The sequence below is a fragment of the Pleurodeles waltl genome, chromosome 1_2 (assembly GCF_031143425.1).
Source record: "Pleurodeles waltl isolate 20211129_DDA chromosome 1_2, aPleWal1.hap1.20221129, whole genome shotgun sequence".
Lineage (NCBI taxonomy): Eukaryota > Metazoa > Chordata > Amphibia > Caudata > Salamandridae > Pleurodeles > Pleurodeles waltl.
The window spans coordinates 1,014,642,334-1,014,657,047 of NC_090437.1; the positions used below are offsets into that span (position 1 = coordinate 1,014,642,334).

Below are 14,714 nucleotides of genomic sequence, written 5' to 3' on the forward strand. Positions count from 1 at the left end.
GGACTGCACAGCATCACCGAGCACCCTATTGGAATGAAATGATTCCAGCAGAAAGAATCTGTAGGCCTTGCCAGCTTTTTATCATAGCAGCATGAATATGCTCCATGCTGCACCATACTGTCAAGCATGGCCACACTGCTGCTGCCAGCAGATATGCCTTTGCAGGACACTTTCAAGTGGCTTGTACCTATGGGATTGGTCTCTTTGTATTTCATACTCTGTGGAACACTATTAACAATAACTGACAGAGTCAATAAGTCTTGCCTTTGGGCCTACTGGTTTTGCCAATGGTCTTTAGCCATGCTGCTCAGCATCCCGAAATCAACAAAGGAGCAGGAGCCATGGGAGCACGGGTACTGTGGTGGAATCAACACGGCGGCTTGCAGAAGAAGGAATACAAGGGACAAGAGTGTGAGTAAGTAACATGGAGGGTGCTAATAGGGAACAGTGGGCCACAGGGAGCTGGTGAGGAGAAGCATATGGGCCAGAAAGCAATGTGGGGGAGATGGGTACTGGGGGAGAAACACAAGGGTGAGAGAGGGGAACACGGAGTGCGGAAAAGTTGTGGGGGTGTCCTTGGGCAAGACAACTGGAACACACGCGCTCATGCTGAGTGTTTGAACAAAAAGCAAAAAAATAGCACTTAAAAAGAGGAAGGACATAAGTAATACATCCAAGCTCCAGGGAAGGGGCAAAAACACAAAAAAGGAAGGAAAGCCATAACAAATATGCAGCAACAGCAGCAAATGAGAATGGCAATGCCACCAAAAGGTAAGCAATGGGCAGGTCACAAACCCACTGTAAGCTCGCAATATGTGCCAACAGACAGTGCATGTGCTGTCCAGGAAGTGGGGCTTAAAAATGGAACCTTGTAGAATGGTAACAGCAGTTATCAACGGCATGGCCAGGGCCACTTTAATCTACTCCTTTGCACAAACTAAACCATTACATTTTTCCTCTTGCCGCTTCTGTTTGCTCTTGCTATCTAACCCTTGGCACTTCTCCTGCATAAAGAACTAGAGCCGTGGGGGATTCGGGTGGGGGTCCACACATGTTATTTCTCTCTATGAGGATGATGCGCTGGTGTATATACGCTCCCCCCGCTAGGCTGGGTCAGTATTAATGGGGCTCCTCAGTGCCTATGGCAAGGTCTCAGGACTTTGGGTTAGTTTCAGAACATCACTCTTGTTTCCACTTGGTGGTTTGACTGGGGTGCCTGATACCCGGTTCCCAGGGCTTGGCCTCCGCTGGAATAAGGAGGGCTTTAGATACTTGGGTGTATGGATCGCCCACACCAAGGACATGTATCGGCATTTAAATGAAGACAGAGTTGTGTCAGGGCTTGAGGGCTCCATAGCATTCTGGAATAGACTCCCCCTGCCAGAGATAGGTAGGTAGTCTTTCTCCCTCACTGCTTTTATTTGGTCCAAAATGCAATGTTTCCACTCCGACTTGTTCCATAAGTTGGATAGTTTACTTATTTCCTTAGTCTGGGCTGAGGGGCGCAGTCGAGTGGCACTGTCGGTCCTCAAGCGCGACATGGATGATGGGGGTCTCACTATCCCAGATATATGGCACTAATACTATGAAGCTATCTTACAACATGCTGCGAGGTGGTTGGCAGACCCAGGTAAGAAGCGACTGTTTTTCAAAATGCTAGGAAATGATATGCTGGTACAAGTGTTGATGCATGGAGGGGTCGGTATGAGCACAGTGATATGGGAGACAATAGTAGGGAAGGTGCTCCAAAGGGCCCCCTTCGACAGGGAGCTTCGTCTCTGGGACCTACCTCTGTTTAGGGCAGTTGATGGGAATATGTCCATGGATCGATGGAGGAGAGGGGGATACCAGGTGGTGGGAGATTTATACCCTGGAGAGGTCTTTATCACATTTCAGGAGACCTGGGAGACCTCTGAAGTAGGACCAGGCCACTTTCTCCATTATGCTAGGTTGGAGAGCATCAGGTGAAAGGTTTGGACTGCAGCACCCAAGCACTGCCTGATGCGGAGCGGCCTACTCTGGTGGGGAGAGGGAAGGCATCTCATCTCATTCAATAAAGGTGAACCGGGGGCAACATGGTTAACGTCCCTTACACTTCACGTGGGTCCCGGGAACGGGAATTGGGAGTAGCCCATTGAGGACGCTGACTGGAAGTGTGCATGTGCTTTGGTTAGAAGGGTGTCATGCAACCGTAAATTCAAGTTGCTTCTTCTGAATTATCTACACCACACCTATCTAACATCTAGGCAATTGATCAGAATGGACCCCTCAAGGGAGGCGCAGTGTGCATGATGTGTGGAGTTGGGAGCAACCTTCTTACACTTGGTCTGGGCATGCGATGAGATTCAGGAGATTTGTGGTGCTCGAACTAGTGGTGGCAACAGACATTGTGATCCATTTCGATTCACTTGGCCTACCTCTTAGGGGCCGGGAGAGAAGGATCCCCTATAAACTGGGCCAGCTTGCTCTGCTCTTGGCCAAGAGGCGAGTGGCCATCAGATAGATGGGCACCCGTACACCACTGGTGTCTTCATGGCACCGGGATCTTTAAGAATGAGGGGTAACAGAGGAGATGCACATGCGTATCGCCCGCAACAGCACCTCTGAGGCGATTTTGTTATGGGGTCATCTTCTTAATAAATTTGTTGCTGAAAATGTGACTAGCTCGGAAGTGGGCACTCATTAGGATGAGTGATGATTGTACCCACTATACCAAAAGTATTGTGATTGTGACAGTCAAGCTTACATAAATGTACTATGCATTGTTTATTAAGCTGAAAGACTTGGCTTCGAAGCGCCCTCGCCCCTTGGTCGTTTCATGCATGAGGTACCTAACTGCAGCCGTGTATACTACTGGTTCTAAATGTACAGTCATGCCGAGTGCCTGGAGTATACCTCTCTTCTCGGAATGGAACCCTGCACTGCTTATATGCTAACTGCTTATTGTTTTTATTTGTTGTTGTAGAGTAAACTCAATAAAGAGTTTTTATTTGTAAAAAGGAAACTTTTTGTGAGTCAAATACGTGTCTACAAACTGCTATATAATTTAACAATCATCGATATTAAAGACATTCCTGCACTTCAGATCTCATGCAAAATCAGGCTCGGGCGCAACTTGATATAACAACGTGAAAATTACCAAAGCTCACAAACATGGTCTCTAAAGTTGCAAATATTTGGGAGTCCATAACAATATCTATCAGTAAACCAGCAAGTACATGAAATCAATGTTAGTTGCACAACTGCAATGCATTAGTAATACAGAATCTCAAATTGGCTTTTGGGATGGGAAACGGGAATGGAAATTGTCTGATGGACACTGGGAATTACCCATTTCAGTCCTAGAGGTTTCTACAGGGGTCAAGCTGTATAATGTACATGCAAAGAGGCCATGCTGAAGTGCCATACACCACATAATGCCAAGCTAACCTGCTGTAGCGCTTTGCTGCTGGCATGACTCTGATGCCAATACGTTCCAGTTTTTTTAATTTTCTGAGCTCCTCAGAATCGTCTTGACCCAGCTTGTCTGCTGAAACTTCTTTCTGGCCTTCAGTCACTGTCTGGTCCTTTGAAACGACTGGGTACGGATTCATATCTGCCTGAATGCTGGGCGGTTTTCCTCCAGGGCGCGTCAAGGAATCCTCCTTAATTGGCTCATTAAATTTACCATCCGACAAGACCTCGAATTTTTCTTCCTTTATCTGCTCGGGGTGGCTTTGGCTATTGAGTTATTTAACAGGGCTTTAGCACTTCGTTCAGATGCACACATCATTTCCACAAAACACTCATTTTATTAGGATGGACACTTGTCATTTAATGGTGGAAAGTTTCACAGATTGGGCTCGAGTGTCAATACAGCGAGATTCCCTGTGGTATTGACTTACACGGAAAAGGGGACAGGGGTTTTCAAAGGAGAACAAGTACAGTTTCAACCATGAAAAAAATGCGAGCTTTTGTGAACACTGCTTTTTTTTGTGAAAGGAGGTCAAATTGCTGTCTCCCTCTCACGCCAAAGCCAAACATTGGAAAAGGTGTGTTTGAGCAATGTAATGACATCCTCAAAAGTGTTAATACCCTCTTAGATTACAAAATCCAAGTACCACTCCTGAAAGTTCTTTCAGGCAACTTTGTCTGCCACAGGATACAAATCTGTTACTTTAATGTGTATTGAAGAAGGGTCTCGTCCGCTTCAAAGACAGGATTATCAAATGATTACCTATCACCTGGGACTCTCAGTTCAGTCTTGGGTACTTATTAAAAACTAATTACAGTGTGGAGTTGTAGCCATGGTGTACTTCAGTTGAACCAGCTAGAGTACAAGAGCAGATTGCAACAGATTGCAACGGTTTACAAAAGGAATAGCCAAGAAGAAGTCTTCAGGGCCAAGGAGTCATCTCGTAACACTACACACAGGTGAGAACTGCCATCTCTTGGTCTACCAAGTCAGGTGGAAATAGGATACATTCTTGTAGTTAACATCTCAAAAGCAAGGTGCACACTGTTATGAGTCTGACTGTACGTTGATCGCGTTTTAAATGTGTGCAGTATGTTCCCCCCATAATCCTTGAAGTATCTTTCTAGTTGTAGGTAGGACAGGTGCAATTACTTAAGTGGGAAAACCGGTAACACTATATATAATAGGATTCTTCTTCTTCAATGAAACCCATGCTGTACTTTAATCTTCCCAAGCCCAAACTTTAAAAGACAAAAACCAGACTGCACACTGAGTGCTATCAAAAAGTGAACACCCTATGTTCTAACATCAAATTGACTCGGTTGCCTGGTGAAACAAGCATTGACAAAGTAAATACGAATGGCCTTGGTATGTATTAAGACAAATCTAATATACATGAAGTTTGCAAAAAAAAATGGTGACTATATAAAAAATATAAAAATAAAGGAGTGGCCCAACAGTTCAGGTACACTGACCTACCACTGAAGTACACTCCTTTTCAGGCAGCTCTGGGCATGTGATCAGGCAACGCTCCATCAAAGAGTGCAAGACAGCCATCAGAATAAGTGGGCTGCCCCAAGGCCCCATGCTTTATGATGCGGTGGAAGGAAACCGAATATGAATGGTACTTTAAAAGGCCCATGAATAATCAGGGTTAACTGAAAGACTCTGTATTGATGTATGTTTGTATTTTTATTATGGCTTTTTTGGAGAAAACATAAGTCTGACATTGCAACGAGAGCTGTCCTTAGGCCAGATCTAAAAATGTCTGTGTCCCCCTGAACGTCAAGTAGGTAGTCCTTAGTTTGTGTTCAGTGTTGACCACAGAAAGACTATTGTTTCAGTAAGAGGTCAAATAAGAATCAATCATCAACCCCGACAATGTTTGCACAGCAACTCGCTTTGTTTTACCTGAAAGGCCTCTCTCCTCCTAGTGGTGACGTGGCGGTACTCCAGCTTTTACGGTATTCTTCCCGCTCTGCCTTCTTTTTCCTAAGAGGAGCCGGTATATAGGCAGTTTGGTTACTCTTGTTTGGTAGGTACTGGTTGAAAGGCACAAACGCTTTATTTTCACCATAGGAAATCCGCCTAGCAGACATATCGTCCTTTTTTACATCTGGTATCTTTCGATGTGGAAAGTCTGATTCCGAGTCACTACCTCTCCCTGGAACAAAGGGAAAATTACCATTTCAGTACCCAATTCAGTATCAGTAAAAACAAATGCACAGCTGGCAAAGGAACCCAGAAAACAGGAAACCTGATGTTTGGGGGCGGGGGGGGGGGGGCGGCTAGGGCATAGAGGATATTAGTACTGCTTCCAACTCACAGACATAAATACAAGATTTCATAACAACTCACCCAATCTGAAGCGCTTGTAACAGCTAAGGTTACAGGTGTGTATGCTTTGTACTTTTAATGAATTCAAACATGACACTGATTTCAACAGTGCAATTTTGTAAAACGAATTGTGCCTACAAGTTTCACAAGTACTCTCGCTTCACCAAGCCATGTTTCCCATTATTACATTTCTTGTTCATTAGTATTTTGCTCAGATATTTTCTGTTCAAAACATTATGAGTATATTTTCTTCTCGAAATTCGAATAGGAACCAATTTACAATGCAAATTTAGATGTGAACCATAGCAAGTCTCCTGTTCTGTGCGAAAATGGCACGTTAGATTTGATTGGTGGAATTCAGTGAGTGTTCTTTTTAGCACTAGACAACATCCCCAAGTGGTTACTCACATGCAGCCCTGATGGACTCAGTTAGAGAAGGGAATTTCTTAATATTTTTTATTACTAAAAATTCGGAGCTTATTTAGTTTAAAATGTATTACAAATAATCAGATTGTCACATTAGATAAGTGAAACCTTAAAGACCTGAACAATACAACACTGATATACAGTTTCAAAACTATTCAAACCAGAATAATAAATTGCATCTTCTTGCACTTAGAAGAGGAGCATTATAATAATCACTCCTCTCCATCACCAATACATAATCACAGTGAAAATGTTCAGCCAACTTTGTTCTATGACCACATCGCCTACACCACTGTAAATTAACTTGATCGGTCAAGCCGTGCGCCAGTTTGTGGCGTAGTGGAGTGGTAGCTGGACTCTCTGAAATAGCACTTGCAGGTGTCCACATATGTGTAGAAACTGATCAACATAATGTAATCTCAATCTATTAATATGCACAATTTCAAGATACTGGGTATAGTCCTGCTTTGCCACCAGGTAATTTATATCCTGTAGAAAATCCCAATCACATACCAGCAGTTTAAATTCACCATTAGTAATGCTAAAGATGTCCATTACATGTCTCAATGTGGTAGCTTATCGAGCTAAGCTAGCGAGTTTCCAACACTCAGATATTAGTACAGTGTTTGCTGTCCAGTGCACACAGGCTGTTGTTAACACTGTTCTTCTTCCATAAAAAAGATCAGATTAAAGGGCTGCTGCATTAGGTGAGGCTATCGAAAGCTTCAGTTTAAGGACTTAACTACAGATCGCCCTTCTTACCAACTACATAGCTTACAATAATGTCCTTTCAATTAGGTCAAGTGGTTTATGCGAGCCTGGCACCACACAATATATGATGAAAGGAATGTACTTGGCCTTATAGGTCCAGCAGGAGACAGAAGGGAATAACCAACAAAAGCGTTATTAAATGGGGACTGACCGCCTACCCACGGTGCTACTTGCTATCTGTTGTACTTGCTACTTGTACAGGTCCACTGGTAGTCAAAAATAAATGAGTGCGTGCTGAAGCACAAGAACATGGCCACCAGGATTTAGTCCTCCTGCAGCGTCCGGAACTATTGGACATCTTTTGGCCGATACACGACCTCAGCCCACCTTCAGGCAGTATGCAGTGGCCTGACTCAGCAAGGGAGCAGCACTGTATGTTTTTAGACCTTCTAATGGTTTTTTCTTCACTCACCAATGCAAGACGCCACTCCTCAAGCCTGGATGCAGCAGCCAACTTCTGCCTCTCACAACTACAGAGATCCGCAGTGGGCGGGCTCCCAACTGGACTTCACAGAGATTCTGAGGAGAGGGTGAGGCTCATTCTTTTATATTTAAATATTTTACTCAGGAGCAATGTGCTAATGCATATAGAGGGAATTTTCATTGTTTTTTCAGCACATGGTGAAAATGCATGATTACTGTGCAGCTCTTTTAGATGATCATGTATAGGGAACCAGCTTTGTGTCACGCTGAGCTCACTTTTCTCCCCTGATTACCTTATTTATTTTCTTCACTTCATAAAGATATTCCCCTGCTTTGAGCTTCCACTATTCGCTATGGATCATCAACTGTGTTCAACATTAAAGTATTTCACCTCTCCTATACCCTCACTTGGGCCCCGGAAGAGGCAACCTGGCATTGTCAATAAAAGGGTTAAAATGTACCCAGTGTCTCTATCTAAATCTCATTTGCCTGTTACCCATGACGATTTAATCGATGAAATCAAAAACTTGAAATCTCTTGTTATCAAAACAAATGCCACACTGCAAAGCATTGGGAGGAATGGTCCAACCTTGATTCTAGAGTTTCGGACATTGAACAATGTATTAGCAATGCCCAAGATGTTGTGCCTCTAGCGAAACATATTGTTTCTCTTTCATCACACTTTTCTTTATTCTTTTGCTGTCTCATTTCAGGGGTGTGGGTCCTTGGACGGTCTCAGTCCTTGCGCTCCGCCACCTTCTCAGCATATTGTTACTGGCTTCTCTCACGGTTAAAGCCTTCGGACTTGTTTTATGCCAAACAATGGAGATTGATAATCTACCTCCCTTTGCTTTCCTCCTTCTGTTTCACTCCTTTTGGCTCTTTTCTTTTCTCTTAGCTTATTTTCCTCTTTGCTTTCTTGCATAGCCTTTCCCTATGATTCTGTTATGCATTAGCTTACGATTGCTCTCTGGATGTTCTTTCACCCTACCTTGCAAAATAATTTTCATGCGGATGTATGCTCTTTTCCTACTGATTGTATGTCATGACTACCCTAAGAACTGTTTAATGGAATAGAAAGAGTATTCGCAACCCCACAAAAAAGCAAAGAGTCCTGACACATTTATCTAGGCTTGCCAGATTGTTCTATTACTAGGAAAATATATACATTTATTAAAGAAACATTGGGCAGTTATGTTTTTTGTTCTCCTGTCACAAATCACAAAAATCACAAGAAATTGTGTCATCATTTTGACTCAAATATTTAGTCCTTGATACTGAAGTTAAGGATAAAGACGGTAGATGGCTTCTTTTATCCCTGAAAAATAATAATGTACCTATTTCTATATGCAATGTTTATGGTTGCACTGGTGTGGATATTAAATTCTGGGAAGTGTTTTCCACTCCGTTGCAAACATGTTCACAACATACCCTTATTCTTGTGGGGATTCAAGGGCCCTTTTAAAGACCGATGCTCAGTTGAAATATGTACCCAACAAAATGCAGAAATCCTTTATGAAAGCTAATTACCCTCCTGTACATCATTCAAGTTCCAGAGTTGACTACATATACGTAACCCATAATGTATTACAAACCTGATACAGGCCGAAATAGATTCCATACTCATTACTGATCACGCCACGGTCATTACTGATATAGATTTATTACCATAACATGTACACACTAACAAGTGGAGATTTATTAATGCTTATTAAAAAACACTACATTCATAGAAATATCTGAACAATTTCTTGCTGAATGCTTTGCTCTCAACTCAACTTAGAATATTCACATTAATTATGTATGGGATACCTAAAAGGACAGCTGCCAGGGGCTTTTTTTATGTTTACTATGTTACCTCTCAGAAAAAACTCACACTTAGACTTTTTAACACTGCTGAAACATGTTAAAGACTTAGTACATGAGTCATGCACTTCCAACCATAAAGATACATTGGCCTGTCTAACCACAGCAAAACTATAGTATAATAAAAACTCCACTGAAAATGGAAGCAGAAATCTTGCAAAAATTAACGCCAAACTGCTTGGGGAAGTGATAAAGCAGGCAAACTTCTATCTACTTAAGTTAAAAAACAAAAATCTAAAATCAATATTATCAAAGAGAAACATGGAACAACCATCACACCCACTCAAATTTCAAAATGTTTCCTTGATTTCTATACTAGTCTTTATAGTTAAGAGTTCTCCCCTTCAGAAGAGGCAATAGACATTTTGTCTTTTGATTTTTTTATCATTAGAAAATGATATCTCCGTTACAAGGCCCACTGATGCTCTAGCTCAATTACCTAAAGACAAATACCCCGGCCCAGATGTGTGTTCTGTAGATGTATCCAAAGAGATGGGAACCATCAAAGTGCATGTCCATAAGAGACTGTTGGACATCCCCCTGAAAAACAAGAAGTACGCAGCCAGGCGTGGCATCTCAAAGCCACCGTCATAGCAACTGATCTGCCTAGAGGTCGTGTCCAGCCCACATCAGATCGTGAACTTCGCTGCATCTCTCCCATCGGTGACAGCTTGGAAGACGATAGCACAGGCCTCCTCTGTATCTGCGGCAGAACTTGCATGATCGTATTCCACAGAGAGTGGGTGTAGCGGCCCAAAAGGCATGGCTTGTTCACAGACTGCAGCACGAGACTGGAGACAGGAATGGGACAGGAATCTAGGGTCGTTCGGGGTGGGCCGATGGCGGCGTGTGATGGTCCTGTCTACAGGAGCCCCTGTGTTGGGTTTGGACCAAGTACCCAAGAGGACATCTGTGAGGGCTTCATTAAAGCAGCTCAGATGTGGAAGCCCCTGGCTGAAGCACCTCTGTCAGTAGATTTGACCTGACCTGTACAGTCAGCAGCTCAAGGCAAAAGACCTCAGCTGCCCTACTGACCACCATAGAATAATTCGCTCCCTCCACCGTAGCCATGGTAGGAGGAGGCAGCATGCCAGCATTTGGAGAAGTGTCCAGGCCACTGGCCTTGCCCAACTCCTGTGCCCAGTCCAAAGTAGGGTCATCCTGATATTCATAAGGGTCCAGGGACCCCTCCAATCCTTCCCCAAATTCGTACCCATAAGGAAAAGGGTCCAAATCCGACCGGGGTGAGTAGGCCCCATCGAAAACAGAGGCGGCATTGGCCGACGCTGTTCCAAATCCGAGTCATCGGGGATGAGGATCGGGTCGACGTCGATGGTGGGCATCACCGATGTCGGGAACGTAAACAATCGAATCGGCACCAGGGAAGGTCTCAGTGGTCCGACTGGTGTCGGTGCGGATCCACAAGTGGATCCAGAGGGAACCTCAGTGGCCAGAGCCAAAGCCACCGGCAGGGAACCCGAAGGCCCCCCAACCGAACCTCTTGGCCCCGAAGGCTCCATATCGGGGCTGAACTGCCCAAAAATGAGACGCACTGCCTCATAAAACTTCTTTAATTGGGCAGGGGTCGCTCCAGATCCCAGAAATTCAGGGAAGTGCAGAGCGGACCCAGAGCATGCTGCGAGGGTCAACTCTCCTCCAGCTTCGCATCAGCCAAGCGATGGGGTGAAGTTGAAGGGTGACGGAACCGTTTTGACTGCTTCTTCTTCTTACCTGTGCCCGAAGACTTAGAGGACAAAGAATGGTGGTGGCTCCACGAGCGGTCTTCCCCGAGAGCGAGACCGGGACCTACGCGGAGTCAAGCGCCGGGCCGCCATGAGCTTGAGGGACTGCCCCCTCAAGGCCTTCGGGTGCATAGGCATAGCACTCCGAGCACGACTAAGTCGTGGTTGCGCTCCAAGCACCACAAACCGACCAGATGCGGATCTGTTACCGACATCATGTGGTGACAGTCCTTGCACGGCTTGAAACCGGTCTTCGGAGGCATCTCAACACACCAAAAACTCACTAAAAAAACTCAACAAAAAGGTCAAACTCGGTCAAAAAGAGACCGGGGTAGCTTTCTCCGGATCAGCGCGTGGCGTGGCAAAATAAGAACTGATGTCACTGTGCTGAAGCGGCATCTATGTACTACTCCTGACATTATCACGGCGACTACGATGCCCGCAGAGTCGACCGACGTCACCTACCAACGAGCAAGGGTATTGCTCGAAGAAATAATCTCCAGATCCAGTCTGACACCTGGGGGAAAATTCTAAGGTAAGGAATCTGCAACTAGAAGTCTCTGCCAGATAAAATCTGATATATACATTGCTCTAAACATATTTAGCAATCCCAGCTCTAAACATCAAATATACAGATATTACCAATTAACATTACTAACAAGCAACTAACTCTTAACAAAGAAGATAGGAAAGCAAGTAAACCTCACTCCTCACCAATAAACTTGCGGCCCGAGTGTCATTACAAAGGCAATGAGTGCCTTGAAGTAGTACTAGAGATTCCTTTTAATAGCAGCAGTTAAAAACAAATAGAAAAATTTACATATTTGACATATTTTAGCAGTGGGAGGGGATTAACAATGAGCCATGTTGTGGGGCAGGTAGGTCCCTCTCATTCTTTCAAATTAACAAATGGGCAGAGGCAACAATGGTGATTACATGATTAGAATACTGCAACATTGTCTGCACAGACTTCGCAAAGAAGGTAATCATAAGTGAGCAAAGCCTTTAAAATGACGCTGCAAGAGAGTGCCAGGACCTGAGCTGACACGGCCATATGAAGCCAGCCCCAAAATCCCTTTGTCTCCCTGCGGATGTAAGCATCAAAGATTTCTGCTGTGCTCACAAGGCGTGCTGGGTCAATGATCCAATGTGCCTACATAACTAGCCCCTCCACTACAGAAATGTCTCAGACTTAAGCCAGTGGCTGAGCTGCCATTGCTACATTGATGTCTTGAAATCAAGCTTCAGACAGAGGAACTATGTTCCAGCTCACACAAACGTTACATGCTCAGACATGATAACAAGTCATTTGGGGAGAGTGGCTTGCTGAACATAATTGTATAACCTTGAAGTGTAAATAAGTCGAATGGAAGAGGTTACCATAATCACTCAACACCCAAAAAAATTCCAATGCAAAAGTTGATGTTGCTGATATGTAAAGAAATGCATACGTTTGTATGATGCCACATGTAATGTAATTAATGCCTTCATATGAAACAACATTGATACTTCAAGAAGGGTCCGCAAACCAGCAAAACTATGTTATTTCATGGTCTCCTGGGAACGTTTTTTTACATTGTTACTGCTTTCATCACTAAGTTAAATTGTGGATGAACATAGTTTGTGATACCGTTATGTAAAAAGTTGTGCCGAGTTTGGGTTGTGGCATTTCTTTTAAGTGAGGCTATACTTTTTTGTCATCTGTGTAAATCCAGGAGTCCCCACATTTATTTTCAAATTATAGCACCCTACAAGTTGAGGATCTTCTGCATTTCACATATTTATTTTCAGACATGACTTCACCAGCCTGGAATTGTACAGTGGAATGTGGATTTGCTCATTTTGCCCGTTCACTCTTTCTTAAAGCGTCGTTCTTGAAACATTGTGGGCATACTGTAGTGTCTGAAAGGCTCTACAGTTCAGGCAGACGCTGGTCATTTTACACTGGACACAATGATTTTCCATTAGATGGAAGTTCAGCAATTGTAAAGAAAGACTGCCTAAAAGTGCTCGTCTGTGGAGGCGTTCGGTTTAGTTGGACAAAACTAAAGATTCACAGTTGATAGAAATATGATGGAGCAAGAAGATATTATTTGCTGCCTTGTGCTTTATGAAGGTTTTTTTATGGAGCACTTCAAGCCTCTTTTTATAGTTCTTAATTTACGCTATAGTCTTCATTTTGGGGTGTAAGGGAAGAAGTTAAAGTGCAGCTGAAATAAAGGAGGCTCTAGTCCAACATTGTAAAAGCTCTACTCCTGGTATGTGAATCTTGAATTGTAGGCAAAATGAATAAAATCTACTTTCAAGTCCTAGCTGAAACTTTAGTAGATGGGTTCTGCTCTAAGGCTTCGGCTTAAAGCAATCCAGTCTGGGATCCTTATGAATCCATTTAAGGCTTGTAGTGGAACAATGACTTTGACCTGGCGATAGGATGAACTGATTGTGGGGCGTCTAATCTCTCCATACGCTCTTGAAGTGCAGCTAAAATGGACCTAGGAACTTCATTACCTTGAAAGAGACAGAGGTTAAGACTGCTAATTCATAGTTCATTGTAAGAGGAGATCTGAAGAAGGGGAGGCCATTGTCCCCACAGCCCACACTAGCCAGGCCACCACCAAACCCTGTAAGATGAGAGCTAGCCCCAGAACTGGTTTGAAGTTAAATAGGGGAGTGTGGGGCCAGCTTATTTCCCTGGCCACACCTGATTGGACAGAAGATCTCTGCACAAGGAAAAAAAGGTTTTCCCACTTAGGTTTTAGAAGTGAGGGGCACTTTACTGTTGCCAGTAGTTGGGCAAACAGGAACTGCTGCAAAAATGGTTAGGGTTGCCTTTAGGAACTTTTAATTAATTAGTAAGAAGGCGCCAGGAGTCACCCTTACCTACTAGCTAGTGCCAGACAATAATGTGGCAATCAAATGCACCCTTCTCAGAATACTGCAGAAGAGGACTGGGCCTGCCATCCATGACCTGAGAGGCTATGGGCACACAAGAGGTATTTTTCCTGAAGTGGCCAGTATCAACTGAACATGGACTGATCTTGCATATGGCCTCTTAAGGAGTGAGTCCTGGCCCCCTAAGTGCTGTCCCTAATGTCCTGAAAGTCTCGGAAATGACCCAGAGGAGCTGCACAGAAACCATGAAAAGTTGGGACTTAAAACATTTTTGGACTTCCAAGACTTCAGGATCAGTCACAGTATCTCAAGGCAAAGGTGTTTGATTTTGGTGCACCTTCCCCGGATACATCTTCAGCCTTGCTAAGTTTGAGGATTTTAAGCTTCATAAAAAAAGACTGTCAGAAGGTAAAATCTTTGACTGGGACAACCCGCTTGCTCCATCGCAGTTGGCCTGAAATCACAGCTCGGTCCCAGTCCACCACTTCCATAGGATTGTTTGGCACTTAGTGGCTTTTTGGCACAATTTTTACTTACATCTTTGAAAATGTACAAATCCCGTTCCCCTACCTGGGTTTTTGTAATTTTGTTCATTAAATTATATTCTGTAATTTCTAATTCAGTTTTTTTTTTTTTATTGTTTTTACTTTATTACGGTCTTGATACTGCATAAATACTTCACGTACCTCCCTACGTTAAACCTGTCTGCTCCGTGCCACAGATAACAGGTGGCTGAGCTCCAGTTAATTTAGTGACTTTAGAGGGCTCCCTGACAAGTTATTGCTATTGTCACTTGAGGTGGG

At 43.7% G+C, this 14,714-nt stretch overlaps 1 protein-coding gene across 4 annotated transcripts in view; it reads right to left on the reverse strand.

Annotated features, from left to right (window-relative positions):
* Positions 1 to 14,714, reverse strand: part of LIMCH1 (LIM and calponin homology domains 1) — a 662,913-nt gene that overhangs the window by 173,463 nt on the left and 474,736 nt on the right. For all 4 annotated transcript variants that reach the window (XM_069201855.1, XM_069201848.1, XM_069201843.1 and 1 more), the window contains exons 8-9: positions 5,366 to 5,618; positions 3,430 to 3,720 (exon numbers count right to left, since the gene is read on the reverse strand). In XM_069201855.1, the coding sequence (XP_069057956.1) occupies positions 3,430 to 3,720; positions 5,366 to 5,618 (544 nt within the window). The remainder of the gene's footprint in view (positions 1 to 3,429; positions 3,721 to 5,365; positions 5,619 to 14,714) is intronic.